The 21476-nt window shown below is 36.0% G+C and overlaps 1 protein-coding gene across 7 annotated transcripts in view; it reads left to right on the top strand.

Annotated features, from left to right (window-relative positions):
• The window catches only part of LOC111868233 (cytokine receptor), a 474286-nt gene that overhangs the window by 409265 nt on the left and 43545 nt on the right, over positions 1–21476 (top strand). For all 7 annotated transcript variants that reach the window (XR_004513445.1, XM_023858720.2, XM_023858690.2 and 4 more), the window contains 6 exons: positions 469–624; positions 7049–7210; positions 12323–12474; positions 15790–15928; positions 16929–17099; positions 17799–17948. Coding sequence is in view for 6 of the 7 variants with exons in the window: in XM_023858720.2 (XP_023714488.1) it covers positions 469–624; positions 7049–7210; positions 12323–12474; positions 15790–15928; positions 16929–17099; positions 17799–17948 (930 nt within the window). In the remaining variant the exon portion in view is untranslated. The remainder of the gene's footprint in view (positions 1–468; positions 625–7048; positions 7211–12322; positions 12475–15789; positions 15929–16928; positions 17100–17798; positions 17949–21476) is intronic.

The following is a 21476-nucleotide window of genomic DNA, read 5'->3' as shown; positions in this document are numbered from 1 at the left end:
TATGATATAAAATAAGAATAAAATTCTTTTGGTGTTTTTACATCAACGTGTCAGTCGTTGGTTTGTGATATGTTTTTTGTTTCGTTCCCACGGACAGGTTGGAATATTCATACTTATGCATATATAAAATTGTGTATGAGGCTTGTAATGTAGATGTAGTAAAGTAAATTATAATATTGGTCAGTGCCTCATCTCACAAAGTATTGTCCGTGCTGTAGGGAATGTAAACAATGACCAACTACACTATCACATGTCAGAATTCATTATGAGCTTTATCATTTTTAGTAGTACTGTCTTCTGGGTATGTCATTGTGTAGTCTGGTAGAAGTGAACTGGTGTTTTTGAGGCAGTACGTTCTTGTGAACTGTCAGTGAACTTCTGTTGGACTGTGTATCAGTACAACCCAGAATATAGTCACAGCTTTGAGAACCTCAAATCCAACAATTTATTATTTTGTTTATATTTCAGTTGTTGGTAAAATGAAGAGTGTATGGATAAATAGAATTGGCTCCACATACATTGAAGTGGGCTGGAAGCTTGATTGTTCAGATCGGATTGGAACTGTTCAGGGTTTCAACATCTATTACTGTCCAATTGTTTCACCTTATAATCTTTCTTGCAAAGGTAAGTGAATTGTGTATTTTTAAATTCATGAGCTGAGGGACATTCAGGTGCACCAAATTGATAGTCTAACTAAGTATCTTTTTCTTGCTTGCTAAAATGGCGTCAAGAATAAAAGGGTAAGGAAAACTTCCCATTTGACAAATAAGGAAAGTTATTTCACATTATTTAAAAGGAATACTGTCACCATATAGGAAATTATTTATTTCTTGAAGAGATACTGATAGCAAACAGGAAGGAAACATGAACATTTCAAGAGCTTAGGCCAGAAATGATAATTTACTTTCATAGAAGTAGTTTGAGTGGTTAGACATAGAGAGATAGCTGACGTGAACTAATAGAGTGTATCTATTTGGCATGCCCACTGAAAGACAGAATTGTGAAGCCAGAAATTTGGAACGAGAAGAAACATCCATTGCTAGATTATGGCATAATAAACACATGATGATGGTATTAAGCAAGCATTTGTTGTTATGCAGTGGCTGGTAACCTTCATGTGATCACAACAGCAGTTATGCATGCAACCATAAAAGAGTTGTTGGGAGTGGTGTTCTCTGTTGGGTCCATCCTGAGGATTTATCAGGAAGAGCAGTGTGGCAAGCAATATGGCCTGTTGCAAAATCCCTAAGGCGGGGGCACCATCTGAAATTCATGGTTCTCCAGGCCCCATATTTTATCCAGTTGATAAAGCCAACATAATTGTAGACTGTTCAGAAAACCAGTTCAGAGTGCGTGACATGACTGTTACTATAGACGACTTATAGACGCTCCAGTCAAAGCCCTGCTGGCTACCAACAATGAAGACATCCCTGTTAATTTCTGACCCTGTGACACCTCAATCCTTGAAAATATGAAAGGCCTGTGGTTTTGATGGCATTCCAAATGTGAATATGTCTGGCATCTACGAAGAAGACCTCTTGTGCATTTAACACATTTATCCAATTGCTGCCTTCAGTTTGGTCACTTTGTGACATCTTGGAAGAAAGCAAAAAATATAACTCTGCTAAAACTGGGCAAAGACCCAAAATTTTCTCAAAACTTATGTCCAGTCAGCCTCTTGTCCACTGCAGGCAAACAGCTGATTTAAAACACAATCCAAAAATTAACTGAGGTAAGAAACTTACTAAATGCAAGTCATTTGGCTCTTGAGCAGAACTCATCTTCCTTTATTCACAGGCGATGCCTGTATTTATGCGACAGAGAAACATGAACTTCATGTTCTTTCTAAACTTAAACATAGCTTTACTGCAGTGAATTCATGGTGTGAGCACTGGAATATTAAGATCAGTGAAGGGAAAACTCAGGTGATCAGTTTCTCCAGAAGATCCAAGAGTCCTCGATGATGTACTGCAACTAAACAGATGAGACATTCCTTATGTAAATAGTGTAATGTGTCTTGGTGTCATCTTCGACAGGAGGATGACATGGAGATGCCATATTGAAAGGACTGTGCTTTGTGGTGGGTTAGTTTATTGTTGGCGCTTAAATGCTCACTTTTGAATAGGGAATGGATTCTGATAAATATTCTGAAGGCCTCAGTCACCATGTGTAGTCACCATGTAATCCTCTCATCAAAGATTACACCAAGATAGTTTACATGATTGATGAAGGGGCTATTCCGTCCATTCACTGTAATCACCCGGGTCTGGATTTTGATGGCATGTCATCTTTTTTTCCTTGTATCCTATTCGATGCCCGTAAATATATAGATCCTGGAGATTAGCTGCTTTTTGTATTTTATAGATTTTATAGGTCATTTTTAAGTTTTTGTTTTTTGGTAATGTTTTTGTAAATTTTTGTACTTTTAAGGGTATTTTTGTGTTATTTTAGCCAATTTAGGGAATTGTGCTTCATATGTTTTCAGAAATGTGAATAATATGCAAGTAAAGTGTTGTTTCTCATTCTCTTTCTCCTGCCTCTACAAAGGCAGCCTGCAGCTGCACCCCAAATACCTGCTACCACAGTATGAAAAGATAAGTTGTAATAATGTCTGTTATGCCCCAAAGGTTATGTACAAGTAGATATGTCTTTTTGGGTAATTTGGAATAAGGGTATCTAGACTTTAAGATTAAGAAATAGAAATAATGAAACGTACCAGGAAGCTTGGGTTTGCAAAGAAGTGTAACAGGCAATAGCTTAGTAATCAGAATGTTAGCACGACAGCGTAATAACGCTGACATTGAGGAAGAAGCTATACGAAGTGGGTCATAAAAACTATGGCATGAGGAAAACGCTGAGTCGGAGAGGGCGGTAGACCTGAAAGAGCCAACCCCCTCTCGATAAACAGCCAATGAGTGGGCCACACCGACCCAAAATCATGTCAGGATGGGCGGGTGAATACACCCCCGGAACCCAGCGAGTCAGCAAAAAGAGGGGTACATAAACTCTAGAGGAATCAATCAGAAAAAACTTATTATTATTAATTGATACAGAGTTCAGCCGTAGGCTATCGCCAAGAGAGTGATGGTGATGAGTAGTTGTTGGTTGGTGATGGCGGCCTGTCTCCTCAGCTCAAGTAAGTAGTAAGTAGCCATGAACATTAAGTGTGATAATATTAAAGTGCAAACTCCAGGGAGAGAAAGTAAAGACTAGATGGACTAGGTTTACTGAGAAAGAGAGATAGAGGTATAGGATACCCAATAGCAGGGTGACAGGAGTAGAACTAATGTGTGTGCTACAGGATAATAACCCACATGTAATGCGAACCGATGAACGTCAGCAAATGGTGTATATAGTATGTATATAGCGACATAGGTGAATAGAGTAGGATAGAAATGCGCTGTGATGTTAATTGAACCTAGCATTCCCTCAAGTGTTATCATCTTCCCAGCCAACTCCAGCCACCCTCCGAATCCTCCAGGAGAATTGCAAACTCAAGCCAAGGCGGCAGATACATCAGTGATTGTAAATTTAACTGAGCCCCTCCTTACGGCATAACAAGATGGTGGCAGCACGACGCCTTGGTGGCATTGGCGGGACACCTCCACGCCCCCCTGCCACTACGGCATAACAGTGTCCCATCCTTTTTGTTCATTTTGCGGAAAGTGCTGACATTACGCATCATGAAACTTTAAGCTGGCAGCTGTCGTACCGACAGCGGTCACGCACACTGCGGCCCTTTCCAAGTTCTATGAAAAGGAATTTGCTGAGTTACAAATATTTCTAGTTGGAATCCCTCGCTTTTTATGACATATTGTTCCTCAGTAAAACTCTGTATGTCTTCAATTTCTCGCCCTTCACCGTACAGACAAAGATACAGTTGGCGAAAGGTTCTCAGTATGAAAAGTTCAGTTATGTGTTGCACTAGAGTGATTCATTTTATCACGATGGCTAAAGCAAAGCCATCTAAATCGTGTTATTTAAAGCAGATTGTATCAATTTGGACATGATATATTTTCAACTGACGGTAAAATTTTATACTGTAAGATGTGTGACACAAAATTAGCGGCAGAAAAAATTTTCACAGTACAACAATATATCGGCCTCAACAAGCATATACGAGCAGTGCAAATTTCGAGCAAAAAGAAATCTGTGCAAGTGTTACTGCAACAATGTTCATTGGAAGGTGGAAATAAGTCATCAGATTTTTCCACAAATCTGTGTGCTCGCTCTGGTGTTCGCGAACATTCTGTTTTGGGCTCTGAACAATGAAAAACTGAAACATTTTCTGGAAGTGATTTGTGTCAATCTATCCCCAATGAATCCACTACCTTTCCAAGTGCTACAACAATCCTGGAAATGATTAGGAATAAAGTGCATGGGAAGAAGATTTTCGTTTCTGTTGATGAGACCTGAGATACAGAGACTCGCTACATGGTCAACGTCATCATTGGAACCTTGGAAATTGATGGGCCAGGTGAAGTGTTTCTGCCTACAAGTGAGGTGCTACCAAATACCCACATACCACCAAACTTGCACATCATTGAAAAACGTCTCTTTTGGCCTCACATACCAGGCTTATGTAGAATTTTGGCAACAAGACCTGCACAACATATATGCCCAATTTCTGCACTGTAGCAGGATATACCCTTAAAATAAAATATTTTAGTTGGCATACAGACCCCTAACCCACCTACATATATAATTTGTAATACCTTTTAATATAATTTATATACTTCTAATATACATTTAATATCTTTTAATAAAATTTTTTTACATTTTATATATAGTATACCATTATTTATTTCTATCTTTTTATTTTTAATCATGTATTTGCTATTTTAACTATACTCCAAAGTGAGGCAAAGTTGTTATGTTAATATTCAATATGACGCATTGCACCGATAAGGATCTGTATTGGTGTTTCAATAACTATATGTATTCCTGCCTGATGATGGTCATGTATAACTGAAACATGTCGCAGTAATAAATGTCTAATGTAATAACTGAAATATTTGTTGTGTTGACAGTAGCATAGTTCCTACATATTATGTATTCTTTGAAATATTTGCCACTTGGATGAGATTTCTGGATGCTTGGTAGGCAAATGACTTGGAGCTCACTGTGTACGAGTATAGTTACAGATTATGTGAAGTACATTGCCACAGTATTTCACTATTTTTTACATTACTAAATTTACAGTACATTAAATAATTTAAGGCTCTGCATTGCACATGTTAGTTAATCTTACTGTAATGTGGTTTAGTGGTCAGAGTTCCTGGCTACAGATCCAGAGGTCCGGGTTCGATTCCCAGCGCTACTAGATTTTTTCTGAGAAGTAGTGGGTCTGGAACGGGGCCCACTCAGCCTCATGAGGATAATTGAGGAGCGGTTCCAAGAAAATAGCGGATCCAGTCTAAAAAACCATAATTAACGGCCATGGGGATTCGTGCTGACCATGTGACACCCTGTATCTCCTAAAGTTGGTACTAACTTCGCCGACAAGTGGCGGTCGCTGGGTCAGTGTAGTTCACTTGCAGACGAAAACCACGGAGTTCTTTTTTTTTTTTTTTTGTTTATAATTTTAATCCAAAACTCTCTTCACATCTGACAAATGTCAGAAATTTGTGTGTGATATCAGATGTTATTGACGTCTTAGCTCTGTTTTACATTAAAGTAATTTTACCTGGAGATATAACGACACTTTTGTCAGCCCCATGAAGTATTGCAGGAGTCACTATAGAGGGGTTTGGATTGGTGACCTAATTTATTGACCACTTCAAAATACGACTTGTGATTACACTTAATTATAGTGCCATCGCCAATCACCACACTTTACACATCACTTGAGCAACCAGACTAGTGCTCTCAGTCTGTTACAGTGTCCACTAGTCGTTTCCTTGTAGTGGTTTTTAATAATGGCTATTCCTCTGCTTCCATGCTAAAGTCATCTCTGAATGATGTCTCCCTTCCAAGGGTGTATTCTTGCTTCAGTTGTCCTCCTTGTTAACATTTTGCATGGATCGAATAGAAAACCCCATTTCCAACAGTACATCTGTTGTTGCATGCATGCCCATTGTGCGAGATGTGTTTACTGAGCCATTGCCTAGAAATGGCTTTACATGCTACACTATTATTCCTGGGTGAGTCATTTTTCCTCAGTCAGGAAGATTTAATACAGCTTATATAGTTACAAATTACAGAATTTTATACAGAATCAGAAACACAGACAGTGAATCATCATCTGCATGAAGTTACTCATACTCTTAAACAGTGGGTCATGTAGAATACATTTGAATTCTAGAACTAAAGAAGAAGCATTTAGACATTAAGGTACGCTTTTATGCAGAATTGCTTCCTTCGTGATCTCTGAAGTTTGATTGCATTTGAGTGTCATCTCTTGGAGAAAAATCTCCTCACACTTTCACCCGTGTACATCAATTTAAGTATTTTTCACTAACAGTAGAGTGGCAGACATTCTGTGGGTGACATATGGAATTGCAGATGACAGTGTGGGTGAAGTGTATGAACAGGAATGGAGGTGAGGGCTGGTGTAGTCCAACAAACAGGTTGCAGGTAGCAGAAGAAAATATGACTGCTCATAGAATGCTCATAATATTAGAATTAGGGTGAAGGTGAGTAGTCTCCTGGTACTTTTGCCCCAAGTGTGCCTGATGTACCAGCTTGTGAAGAGGAGGGAGCATGATTATGCATGAGTATGGAGCTATTATGGAATTATGATTGTCAAGGTATAACTGAAGTCTTGGAGAAAAACCAGCCCTAGGGCTGCTTTGTCCATCACAGATCCCACATTAATGGCCTTGAGACTGAATGTTGACCTCAACAGCAAGGAAGTAACAGCTAAGTACCTGAGACATGGCATGGCCATAGTATGTGATTGGAGTGCGTTTTGTAATGTATGCATACAAATATTTGCCTTGCATGAGGACAGTCCACTTGAGACTTTGAAGTTGTTTGTTGGAAGACAGTAAGGGTCAGGGTTTTCAGTTTTAACAGTTAAACAAGTGTACTGTTTTTTGTGTTTCAGAACATGAACTGAACACAACAGTGATGGGTGATCCACAAACAATTCATGGCAATATATCAAATCTGAAACCCTATACCACATACATGGTAGCCATTGCAGTAATTACCCAAAGTGGTGAAGGCTTGCAGAGTGAACCTCTATACAATACCACTTTAGAAGCAGGTATATGTCTTGTTCCGCTCTATGTTCTGTTTGTACAAGTTTGTATGAAACCTATTGTGTCAAGTTTTGAATAATTTGATGCAGAAAATATCTGGCACTGAGGTGCCAGCACATCAAACATTAACTGGGACTTGAATTACAAAGTTATTCAGGTAAGCGGAAATTGAATGGATTTTCGTGAGGCTGACCTATTTAATAGTCTTATTTTATAAGCTAAGAACAAATATTAAAAATATTAACAGATCTATAAACATAGTTATGCGTAATACATATAGAACATAAAACACATGAACTTCACGCTGTAGTGTACAAGAATTGATCATTTACTGGTATTATAAATTGGAACAAATATGGTTGCATTTTTTATCTGAAGAGGAAAATCGTGGCTAAGTGCTGCATTATTTTATGACTATTTCAAGGATGTTATATCCGGATAATTTGATGGTAAGATACAAAAACCACTCATGTCTTGATATCATGCATGTATTGTGCTACTGATTGGGGAACCTTCTGAACTTTAGTTCTACTCCATGGCCAGAGTTTATGTGGCAGATACATACATTTGTGTTTTTTAATTGTAACTCTTTAAGGTATAAATTACTTGTGTTTCCTCCAATGGGAATTAATATTTTTGACAATGTTAAATTTATGTTAAATATGAAAAAGCAGTACCCAACCTTTTTATTCACCACATATTTTAATAGTGCCATAATTTACATTAGACTATGGTAAAAAGGAAATCTGTCCTTTTCAATATTGTGTCAATTTATAATTTAAAGTAATTATTTTAATTCCAAAACATTGCAGATTAAGAAATTTGATGTTCTATAATGGAGTTTTCATATTGTTAATGAAAGAATCAGTAGCAGTTGTAGCAGTAGCATTAAAAATCCCTTTAAAAATGTCTTTTTTTTTAAGTCTTAGTGCAATTCCATTAACTAGCCTTCTTATGTATGATAGGTCCAATAATAGGCACATTCTCAGATCTCTGTTGCTGAAACCACTACAACAGAATTCTCTCCGATTCATCATTACAAGCTTCAAGGTTTTCATCTTTGACTGTGCCCCATATTTCATTTAGGCTTCTGTTAGTTTGTCTTGATAGGATGAGTTCACTCCAAGTTAATGGTGCAAGTCCCAGATGGTTGGCCATTTCTTTATGCAGCATTTCTAGGTTGCCTTCTCCTGCTGCTCCTCTCTCTCCTCTGCTTCCTTCTCCCCTCCCCTATCCTCCTCCTCTCCATTTTGGGTTATGTGCACTTTGCAATGTAATGTGAACTTTCTTTCTATCTCCATGTTCTGATTTAACATAGTAGGTTTTGGAGTTACAGGGTTTTGGCCTTTGTTGATCATCTGATATTCTAGTATTGGATGATGGGTGAAGTCCAAAAACCCAGTGATGCTGAGCATTATACAACATTGCAGAACCTTTTAGAATCTAACATTAGGTTCATAATATTGTATACACTTTACACACAAATTTTAAATAAAAGAAAAATTTCTGAATGCAAAGAATGTGTGACATTGAAATTGTCTGTGGAGATATCCTGAGTACACAAGAGACTTCAGCAAAATATCAGCCATCTCCTCAGTTAGCTATATTCACCACATGTGAGGTCCCATCTTCCTTATTACACATGACTAAAATCTCAGAGTTGTAAATTTGGATATGATAAGGAAGGTATTTATGTGAAAACTGTGTCAGTGGTGGAGCTGATGAGATCTGAGGACCTCAACACATCAGAGAAATAATGATATATATTGAGCATCAGACAGTTGAGAGTCTATAAGAAGGATTGTGTGTGGTTGATGAGTTGTAGTTTGTATCGATATAAAAAACGCTTAGATCAGAGAATACAACATTAGTTCTATGGGCTCAGTCTCAGGTTAACATTGTATATCACTGAATAAATCTTCGTTAGTTACAAATACATAAAACATCTTTGTACTGTAAACTCTAGTAGATTTAACAAATTACAGCTCTTGGTAACTTATGACTTCACCCTTAGAAGAGCACCTCTTCTTGTCCAATCAACTCTTCAGACTTTACACGTTAACAAGAATCTTACTGCTTTCCAAGACTTTGTCTTTACATCACTGCCCCTTAAAGACCAACGTATATTTTTATTCCACTTTCTGCTGCTCCTAGCAAGCAGTCAGAATTGAAAATAATAGGGACTTGTAACTATGTATCCTATTGAACACTGGGCCCAGATGAATGTATATACAGTTTAATTGATATAATTTCATTCCAGCCCATCATTTGGTTGGCCACCTGCTGGGAAATTTATGCCCTTTTAGGATGATTGCTGATGCAGTAAAATGTGAAACCATCTTAGCAGTAGTCTCATAGATTTCTTAGAACTTGAAATTACACAGAAAGTTTCTATTTTATTTATGGTGTTTGACATTGAAAGGATTACAGTGTAACTCAATTATAGAGAAACATACCCCTCTGGGTGACACTGTTAGGGGCTTGCAAGTGCGATCTGGAGACACTGGAGTGTTTCCTAGTCACCGATTGCTGATAGCCTTCCCGTGTTTTGGGTAATTTAACAATTTGAAGATGGGACCCCATGTATGGTGAATATAATTAATGAGACTGTGGAAGTTTCATTACAGGACAGAATGACAGCATAGGTGAACCAGATGGCCACCAGGGGAACACAATTTGGGAACTTCTTTCTCTTGGGCTTTTTGTTACATAAAAATGAACTTATGCTATTCTCTTGCCCCTGTTATGTCCATTAATTGGCACATATCTAGGAATATGTCATGGAACCTTGTAAATATAACTGTGAACTGAAATGCTGACATTCTCTAGAGTTGTAATCCCAGTCTGTCCCTGATACCACATCCGTTGGAACTGGATGATACTGTATTTTTATTGCAGTCCATTTGACTCTTGTTTTAAATTGTGGTACCAGAGGCTGCTTTTGTTGATGTTGGAAATTTTATTTTATTGTGATGAAGTGATGAAAAAATTGGGCTATATTTAGTTTGGGAGGCGGGTGGTCATTGCTTGAGTCTCGTTTGATATTGTGCCATCCCCATCTCAACTTCATCACCTTTGCTGCAGTATCACTTCAGGAGGATTTGCAGATTCTCTGATACCTTCAGTAGTTCTTTGGGAAGGCTCGTCATATGTTGTGGCTTGTGATCTTGAAATATGCTGTCATATGTCACAGTGACTAAAGATGGTTTTTGGATTGGTAATTGGATTTATTGACTACTTACAAGTCATAATTACAATTAATTATTACACTGTTGCCAATTTGCACACTACAAAGCACTCCACGCTACTGTCTGTAGTCTCTCTCCACCAGTCTTCATGGATTTATAACACAGAAAGTTCGTTAAGTGTGCCATAGCATTATGGTTATTTATTACATACCTTAATTAAAAATACTTAATTACTAAAAAAAAGCTAACCATCATCTGAGCTTTCAGTGAATTGTAATCTTTTTGCTGATGGAGGGTCTTGACTGAATGGTGATGGCTGCAAACTGATTGGGGTGGTGGTTGCTGAAGGTTGGGTTGGCTGTGGCAGTTTCTTAAAATAAGACAACATTGAAGTTTGCTGAATCGATTGACGCTTCCTTTCATGAAAGATTTCTCTGTAGCATACAATGCTGTTTGATAGCATTTTACCCACAATGGAACTTTGTTCAAATTTTGAGTCAGTCCTCTCACACCCTGCTGCTGCTTTGTCAACTAAGTTGTGTAGTATTCTAAATCCTTTGCTGTCATTTCAACAGTGTTCATGGCATCTTCACCAGGAGTTGATTCTATCTCAAGAAACCACTTTCTTTACTCATCCGTAAGAAGCAGCTCCTCATCTGTTAAAATTTTATCATGAGATTGCAGCAATTCAGTCACATCTTCAGGCTCCACTTCTAATTCTAGTTCTCTTGCTGTTCCCACATCTGCAGTTGCTTCCTCCACTGAAGTCTTCAAGCCCTCACAGTCATCCATGAGGGCTGAAATCAACTTCTTCCAGACTCTTGTTAATAATGATATTTTGACGACCTCCCATAAATCATAGATATTCTTAATGGCATCTAGAATAGCGAATCCTTTCCATAAGGTTTTCAATTTACTTTCCCAGATCCATCAGAGAAATCACTATCAATGGCACCTATAGCCTTATGAACTGTATTCTTTAATACTAAGGCTTGAACGTCAAAATTACTCCTTGACCTTCAATCGTAAAAAATGTGATATGTTTGAAGTGCAGTAAAGTGAATCACAATAAAATGAGATATGCATGTATTAGATTGAGTTACAGATTTTATATTTGGATCAGATTTGTATTCACTAAATGTGAACAGAACTCAAAAATGAGAAATACTGTTTCAGGGAAAAGGATGCTATTTATGTGAGGCTTTGACCATGGCCACAAAAAATTAATGCAAAATGTGGGGAAACAGTTAAGTAAAGAAACCTTCAATCAACCTTTTACTGTACTTCATCATATTGTATTTACAAATTGCACTGTTAACTTTTACCAAGCCTTTCTGTTTCCAACGTCATGCTCGTGAACTGCAAAGTAATTTGCAAAAAAAAAAAAAAGAAATATAGGAAACAATGAAACTGCTGCAGTGTGTTGGTCCTGTATGGGTACTACTAGAAGAATGCAACAACATGTAACAGGCATCTTGACATTATAGTGTGTCTATAAATTTGTAGAGTTGATGGTGAAGCCCTTCTGACTGGTCCTGTGCAAGAAAATTACAATGTTAGAGTCCTTCTGACAGAGGATATGAGAGGGTTAGTCACAGAATGAAAGACAACATGAACTTTTTAATTCATGCCTTACCAGACTATGCACTTAGAAAAATTGTGGGATCTGATTCTGAGGCTGTTTTCCCCACAGTTTTCCTTGGCTGTTTAAGATAAATGTTTTATGACTACTATCCATGATCATGTCACAGTCTGAAATTTGTATCGACAAGAGATTTCTCCTACATATTGATTTTTAAAAGTGCTGAACAATTTCTGACTCTAACTGAAGAAAGCATGAATTATGAAAGGTGGATGTGTAGTGGTAAGTAAAACTAGATTACAATAAGAAAGTGCCAGCTTGAACATTATCATATCTGTCCCTTGCAGCACCTGTTGCTCCAGGTCCAGTGAATGTCACAGAGATTACTAACACGTCAATGGTTGTGACATGGAATCCACCAAAATCAATGAATGGGGCACTACGGAACTATGACGTCTTTTATGGTGACACAAGTAAACGGCTCAACATGAACACAAATGTATGTAAAATAATGTATTAGACTTGCACAAGCAAATGTCAGAGATACAACGAAGTTCACATGTTTCTTACTTTATGATGGTGTGAAATTTATTTTGTTTATTCAGCACTGGCTTGGGTCCCCTGCTTCTGAATGTAATCCATTGTACAGATAATTTTTATTTGCTTTTTGAACTACAGTTACATCTACAGCACAGCTGTTAATTGCCCACAAAATTGTAATGATAAAGAGTCACATAGTTACAAACTTGGAATTTGCAATGATATTTACAAGCACTGAATAATGTATGTTATACTGCATATACTATACTTAGTGAAGTGTTAATATAAGAGTTATTAAAGTAACAAAATTTTAAATTCAGATCTGACCTCTTTCTCTAGCCAGCCTCTTATACGAACATACAGTAATTCATTTCATAGTTACAAAGAATCAGTTCTGCTAAATTTTCGAATTCTTAGTAATGTGGAGGTGGTAAAGCTCTTTGGGGGTGGATCCAGACCTGTGGATCTTTAAAACAAATGAAAGACAAAGAACAAGTACAGTGAATAGTGTAAAGAAATGTCAAAATCCAACAGTATGTAAATAAATGAATGAAGAAATATGCTATAGCTGACAAATACGGTATTTCATTGTGAGTATTAGGAGTCAAAGGCACACATCCATGCATTCAGAGTCATATATGCCATAAACATCCCACTAACTTCCTCCCTTTAATTTAAAATTTAGTGGTGACCTAGTATCTTAATTTTGCTCTACAGTAAATACAGTTTAAAAAGTGGGGAGTGAAGAGAGATTGACTTATTTACTACAGCATTAAATCCAGATGTGTCAATGTCCTCGCCAAAATAATAACCATCACATTATGGTATATAAGTTTAGTGAAGGCAATATTTTGTTTAGTCAGTCTGAATTTTGGAGGAAGTGTTTAATGGTGGATAAGAATGGAACAAAATACTACCATAGTCAATAAGTTCGTGGACTTCAGGGGATAAGTTGAGGCATGTATAATGCTCTGTCAGTTCATCTCGTCACAGCAAGAGGCAGTTGCGTGCAAACAGTGTAAGCAGAACTGTGACCTCTGTTGTGAACTGCAGTTAAATGCAAGTGGCAGAAATCGGAAATGTGGCAGTTTGAACAATGGGCAGACATCAAGTTCTGCCACAAACTAATCAAATCCCCTAGCGAAATGTTTAACATGATGAAGTATGTGTACGGCGAAGAAGCTTTAGGCTGCAGTGCCATGTTTAAGTAGCACCAACGTTTTGCGCAGGGGAGAGACATTTTGGAGGATGATGATAGTAGTGGTCAGCCAAAAGCAGTCAGAACTGAATGCAAGATTGAAGAAGTTGCAATGTTGGTACATTCCAAAATTGATTGATGATATCACAGCAGCAGTGGGGATAAGCCATGGTACGTGCCACAGAATTCTCACAGATTACCTGATCATGATGCATGTTACCGAGCACTCTGTTCCACATGTCCCAACGCAAGACAAACGTGATGATCGCGTGACCATTTGTGGATCTGATCAGTAGTGCTGACGAAGATGAGACACTTCTCAACCAGATCATTACAGGAGACAAAACATGGTGTTTTCTTTATGATCTGCAACTTAAGTGACAATTGGCTACCTGGAAATCACCATCATTGCCAAGAAAGAAAAAACTGTGACAGGACAGGTCAAAAGGTAAGGTGATGCTTGAACTGTTTTTCGACTCATCGGGAACTTTTCACATGGAATTTATCCCACACAGATCAACTGTAGACAAGGACAGACACAAGGAGATCCTTATCCATCTATGCGATTCAATTCATCATAAGCATCCTGAGCTTTGGCATAGGAAGAATTGGCTGTTCCTGCACAACAATGCCCCTGCACACTGCACAGGTCACCGTTTTGCCACACCCTCCATACTCACCTGATCTTGCACCATGCCATTTCTTTCTCTTTCACTGCTTGAAAGGAAAGTTATATGGTTGTAGATTTCAATCATGCAAGGAGGTTGTCAGTACCACAGGAGACGCCATACGGGAATTTCCTGCTAGTATGTTTCATGTTTTCGCCAGTTATATCAATGTTAGCAGACTTGCATAGCCTCCAACGGTGACTAATTTGATGGCTGATGTGGATCTGTATAAGTGTATGTGAATACCTTTTAATATGATGCGATAAAACCAGTCCACGAACTTAATGACTGTACCACATATTTTATTTTACTTGTGAGTGTGATGGTAATTGACAACTTGTAATTAAACTTATCCCCTTCTGTATAACTAAACATATATTGTTGCACCACATATAGCACAAGTATAGGTAAATTTTAGTCAGAAGAAAAACCTTGCTGGAAAAAATGGGAGAATCATGACATCATAAAATCCAGAAAATGTTACTTTTACATATGTATCATGGAAGAGACTTGGGGTTTAATATGCTGACAGACCTTCAGTGCCTATTATACAGGTCTCCAGTACTTTGAAAATATATTGTTCTACACTGCCACCTATAGGATACTCGTTATAGCATTGGTAACATGTCTGCCAACTTATAGGACAGTGGCGCAATATTTCAAATTTTTATCTCAGTTTTACGGTTTTCATTTGACTCACCTACGTATGTATTTGTATCTCTGTCAGGCAACAGAGCTCACCAAATAATGGCTCCCAGATTTGTGACCTTTGAAAAATTATGAGATCAAAAACGCCTTCTGGTAAAGAAATGTAATTGTGTGTAGAATGAGGGACATTTATGTTGACAGTGGTGTATTCTTAAATTCTGCTTTCTCATTCACATTCCACATTTCCAGAATTAATATATTATGTCCTTTCCTTTATCTATAGGCCAGGTTTTTTTTAGTTTTGTAGTGTCACGTTTGGAAGTATGTTCTATTTGGAAATTTAGTTGGGGAGTAGCTGCATAAAATAGGAATGATGAAAGAAAAGACTAGAGAATTACTTTTTCATGCTGTTTGGACAACATTCTTTTCACAGCTACTAGTACTGTGTGTGACATATGCATTCATACTTATCATCTGTACTTAAATTTCCTTATTCTCTGTGAAAACCTTCAAAGAAGAGGATATGTTTTCTGTTTGCCTCTTCAGTCTTAAAACCTGAATTTTCATCCTATATACTTGTGTAAATGAATTTAATAAAATTACTCATTGCTGCAATGCACACTGTAATGCCTGCTCTTTAGGTGATGTTCCTAAAGCTTGTTAAAATAAGTGTATTTCAGAAGATATGTATGAATCTCTGTATATAATCTAGCTTAGCAGAGTTTTTCTGGATGTTGACGTGATGATAATCTTCATACAGGAAAGACCAGAGACTGTTCCAGTGTCAATGAAATTGGAGAACTTAACGAGTTATTACAACTACACCGTGAGTGTGGTAGCCTGCACTACCGCATGTTCTGAAAAATCTTCACCTGTTACTGTCCAGACTGATATTGGAGGTAGGTTATTAGTGTATAATTTGGTGTCTGCTTTTCAAGACATAGGTGTATGAAGAAGCTTGACTCTTCAGTTAGAATAAGATCATATAATGGGCAGAGACATGGAATGTACTGCTTTAGCGGACTTGCATGATATTCTTTTTAAAAAAATTAAAAATGATTTTGTTATTCTGTATTTCAGCATCCCATTGCAATTGTTCAAATTAGCGTCCATTGTTTATCTTCTGTCAAAATTGCAACACTTTTACATTCTACACTTCAACACTACATGTTTCGGCCCCAAATGGCCATCCTCAGGTGTTTTTATGTTACAGATATTTTACTAAAACTGTGCTTGACAGAACACTTAAGGTTCATGACAAAAAGTCCTTTAATAATTGTGCACAAGCTGAAGCCAGTTGTTTTGTGTTTGTCTTTCAGCTTTGGTTCCTTAATCCAGAGGGACTGGTCCATGCAAATTGTGCATCCTAAATTCTAATATATAAGTTGCAATTTTGAATTAGAATGATTTAATATTAGAATGTGGATTATTATAATGTTTGAATGGGTAAGGCAAACTGGAGATGGAGAATAATGGAGTAAGACATCTTTTGGGCCTGTTAGTTATGAGGAAAGTTCAAGTTTCACAGCACAGTGTTTATTATAATATATGCAGAATGATTATTACTTTGTGTGCATCATTTTAAAATGTTAAAAAATAACATCAAATATATACATGATTTAAGCACTGAAACATTCTTCTTCTTCTTCTGTAGTATATGAAGAGTTATATAGTGTGCAGATTATAAAAAAGGGAAGAGAAACTGAACTAACAGCAACAGTAACTTTAATCAGTACCACAGTATGAAGCATGTACCTAGGTCTGTTATGAGTATACTGATTTTCATATTAGTTTTCCACCAAGGTTTTCTTTTATAAATTTATTAATTCCTGTACAAGCTTTTAACAGTGGTTAAGATGTATGATGACTCAAAATACACAAAACAAAATGACATTTCAGTACCGGGTATGATGGAACATCCAACAGTCCAGTACATCAACTCATCCATGGTATTGGTGTCATGGAAACCTCCACTTAAACGTGGAGGTCCCATAAATTACTATGAGGTGACAGTAATCAAGGTGGATGAAGACAGTGGGGGTAATGAAACCTTCCTGTACAACACTACAGGTATGAGACATAAGCATTTGGATTCTGCACTATCTGTTCTTTGCTTCAGTTGTTTAGATAGTAAGATGACAGTAGCACAGGCTTGCAGTCTTACACCTTTAAGATTTTATACCTGTTTAGGTTTTTCAGTGTATATGATAAAGTTCAGAGAGGTAAGTATTTTCATGGTTAACTCATTTTGTCTCATTCATGCCACGTTTTAAGTCATTAACCCTTTTCACTAATATCATAGATACTTACTGTCTGATTAATTGATTCTAGGGTTATTTAGTTATGATATTTCAGTTGAAGAGGTTATGTTGCATCAACTGGAATATAATCATCAGTGATGTGTAGGTAAAGAACTAGAAAGAGGCTGTCATGACCTATTGTAAGATACTAGCTTGACATTCAGCTGAGAAGACAAGATTATGTGTCTGTCTCCTAAATACAATTATAGTGTTAGCACTACATGCTTGCTGCTTGCTTTGTTTGCTGAGGATGGGAATGTAAAATTGATGGTTTTAGAATAACATTCTGTTGAAATGGAAGAAATCCGGAGTTGTAGAATATGGTGGTTTTTCTGGAACCACATATAGCACATTAGTACAGCAGTGTTCAGTCTGAAGTTTAAGAAACTAAGTAGATAATGCTTTCTTATGGAGTTCATTTTTTTGGTGGCTGAGTGCCTTATTATTGAATTCTTTTATTTTCTTGCAGCTACTGAATCACAAATTCCAGTCCCAAACTGTGAATCAGAAGGCTATCTTAAGTACTTATTCCTAGTGCGAGCAGTGAACTTGGGGACCACCAATGTGACACACTATGGAAACTGGAGCAGTCCGGGGGAGACAAATTGCTACAGATCAGGTAATAAAATCCCAGTCATTATTCTTCCTTGGTCTCAGGGATTGGATGTCAGGAAACAAAGCTTCAGAGAGGATTTTGAATTAAGAATGGGAATGGAAGCAACGCAAGATACAAGTATGGAAGTACTCCGTGGTTTTGAAGGGGGAGAAATAGAAGGCTCAGGTCTGCTGCAAGAATTTGGCAAGGATATAGATTTTGAATGGTACTGTACCTGTTGGAAGTCTGCATACAGCAAACAGGATGTGAAGAGAATATGCAAACTCTTGCTTCAGTTTCTTAAGTATGTTGCATACAATAAATAGACTTTGTTGTGTTTTATCAGATTCGTGTAGCTGTTGTGACTTTGCAAAAGCCTGTTGCAGCACAACAGTACAGATGAGTAGAGAAACATGATGGGCTTCTGGGATTCATGTTTCTGTTAGGGTTTTATAAGCTATTTGGTATAAATATAAATTAGAATCATAATAGTAATATTTACTGGAGTAAGTTAATAATATTGTTGCAACAAGAAATGTGTAGTATAGTGAAACATAGTTTTAATGTTCCTAATATAATAATTTCTCAAGTAGTAATGTAAAAATTTTCTACCATCACAGAAGACAGTAGTTTTTTTTTTTTTTTTTTTTTTTTTTTTTTTTTTTTTTTTTTTTTTTTTTTTTTTTTTTTTTTTTTTTTTTTTTTTTTTTTTTTTTTTTTTTTTTTTTTTTTTTTTTTTTTTTTTTTTTTTTTTTTTTTTTTTTTTTTTTTTTTTTTTTTTTTTTTTTTTTTTTTTTTTTTTTTTTTTTTTTTTTTTTTTTTTTTTTTTTTTTTTTTTTTTTTTTTTTTTTTTTTTTTTTTTTTTTTTTTTTTTTTTTTTTTTTTTTTTTTTTTTTTTTTTTTTTTTTTTTTTTTTTTTTTTTTTTTTTTTTTTTTTTTTTTTTTTTTTTTTTTTTTTTTTTTTTTTTTTTTTTTTTTTTTTTTTTTTTTTTTTTTTTTTTTTTTTTTTTTTTTTTTTTTTTTTTTTTTTTTTTTTTTTTTTTTTTTTTTTTTTTTTTTTTTTTTTTTTTTTTTTTTTTTTTTTTTTTTTTTTTTTTTTTTTTTTTTTTTTTTTTTTTTTTTTTTTTTTTTTTTTTTTTTTTGTGATGGTACAAGTCTTACCAATTCGCTATATGCAGCAGTCACTATCATGAACACTGTTTACATGTGGAACAGTGTGAATTTGTTTTCTCCCTCTTGTTCATGCCCTGCTCTTATATGGTCCATAAATTGTAAATGAATTTCTATATAAAAATAATGTAGTGAAACAAGGAAATTTGGAATGTTGCAACCATTTACTGGGCCTAATTGATGTGTGAGCTGTTAATGTTCTGTCATTACTTTGCATATCTGACCCAATATTATGTTGAAAGAAAAAAACAAAAATGTAAGTAGGTGAGTAGGTAATGATTCGTGGCAAGTTTCTGCAGAAGATTGTGGGAACATAAAGGATCATTGTCATTCTTTCACATACCCACAGAAGTATTCCCAGACTGAAACATATTTATCCAAGAAGAGAGCTATGAATAGAAATGTTACGATGTTGCTGAAATCACATAGCTTCATAACTAACTGAAAGAGGAGCATATGTTTGTGCAATGTAAACCTGTTGTTGTGGAGGATAAGGTATAGCTGTAATAAATCCTGTCTAGTAACTGAAATAGAAGTCCTTTGGAAATTGATGAAGATTTTACAGTGCTGCCAGAATATATTTATGAAATATTCCAAACAGACACAGATGATTCCTGATGTATTCTGCGGCATGAAAAATTCAGTTTCATTAATATCTATAGCAGTGTGTACATGTACCCTTTGGTTCATGGTAGCTGCAGGTAGGAAGATACATGGCAGAATGGAGAGGAGAATAAGATTTTTGACATGCTAGTTTTTATATATTTTGTTATATGCCTGAAGAAAAATATTGAATCATCTTATAAAATTAATGTAATTGGTAAAACATGTAATTCGAGTTTGGCATATGAATTTAATATCTTCCCAAATCAAGAATTTCCGCATATTAACACGTAGAATCATATTGTTAAACTTACATTGAGAATTACTTCGGCTTTATAGTTATATGTTTAAACATGTGGGTGGATTCTAAGAATTTAAAAATTTATAAGTATGGTTGCCAATTATTTTTATATAGAATTCCGTCCTAAATGCGAATTGCTAACTTGCAGCTGGCTGGCAAAATCTGGCTGTGGTAAAGGTGATAAAATGAGATGTTTCTCTAACATATATTCTTATCTTCACATCTTGAGCTAACAAAACTAAGTATTGCTAGGACATGTTGCTATGTTCCTATAATGTAACCTCTTTATTATATATATTGTATGAACTCTTTTGAACTAGAAACTCTGATTGAATATAAATTTCAACATCTTATTTCTGAACTAACAGGTAATTGTCTTTTCTGTCTGGAATAATAAACTTAACAGTGCTTTAATGTAATTTACTATATCTGGACATGATAGTATCACTTTATTCTCCCTGACTTTACTTGACTCTTTAATTTTTTTTACACTGTATAGAAGATTCAAGCTAATAAACTATAAAGTTACAACAGTTTGAAATAGTGTACAAAGTGAAGTAGCCTCTTGGAACTCACATAGAAAATTTCATATTAGGGATTGGTAGGATGTGTTTTATCAGATATATTTATTTATTGTAAAATACAAATACATTAATGTGGGACTGTTCTTGGCCCTTTAAAATTATGAAGAATCTTTCCTATCATGAACACATTAAATTAGTGTGCTGGGATTTCAGACTGTGACATATTCCTGAAAATATTAATTTTGTAATGTTTGCTTCAGGAGGGTGCTGTTTGTCAACCAGTCAGTAAATTTTGTTACAGTTTTCACCTGATTGTAAAAGTCAAGGTAGAATTAAATGAAATGTTAAATATATTTTTTTAGAGTTCTGCGGCATTGCAGCAGGTTATGGTGGGCGGGCTGTCTGTCTGCCACAGATGTAACATATGTTTCTGCAGTAATGGATTTGAAAGTATTGCCATGTCCAACACCAAAGGATAAAATTGCTTATTACTGGGCAAGTGTGATTCCAGCAGGCTTATGTACTTCACTCCTTCCTAGGACATACATGTTAATTCATTCAGTTAATAAGTTGCAGACAAGAGCAAGAGTTTGTTTCCAGAGAGAAGAGAGGAGAATTTACTTTTCAGTTTTCCATTGATGTAGCTTCTGAGCCCACTGGTGTCCCCTCGATTGGTATTAGGAGCTCCCTTCTAGGGAATAAAAGCAGCTGGCCAGTCACTTCAGTGTGTTACCCTGATATGAAATTGATTTTTATGCTTTATGATGTGCTTATATGCAAGGGATGTTGTACCCATACAGCAGTTACACATTGCATGTTCAGGATATCTTCAGAACTGGAGCACCCAAAACTTAAAATAATGCATGGTAACTGAAGAGGCAAAATTCATACTTCAGGGAAGCAAAAGTATACACTCTTGGTATAGTAGCTATAGGTACAAAATCAAACACAGTT

This window comes from Cryptotermes secundus, unplaced genomic scaffold (genome assembly GCF_002891405.2).
Source record: "Cryptotermes secundus unplaced genomic scaffold, Csec_1.0 scaffold166, whole genome shotgun sequence".
NCBI lineage: Eukaryota > Metazoa > Arthropoda > Insecta > Blattodea > Kalotermitidae > Cryptotermes > Cryptotermes secundus.
This window is presented reverse-complemented; position numbering and strand designations above follow the sequence as displayed.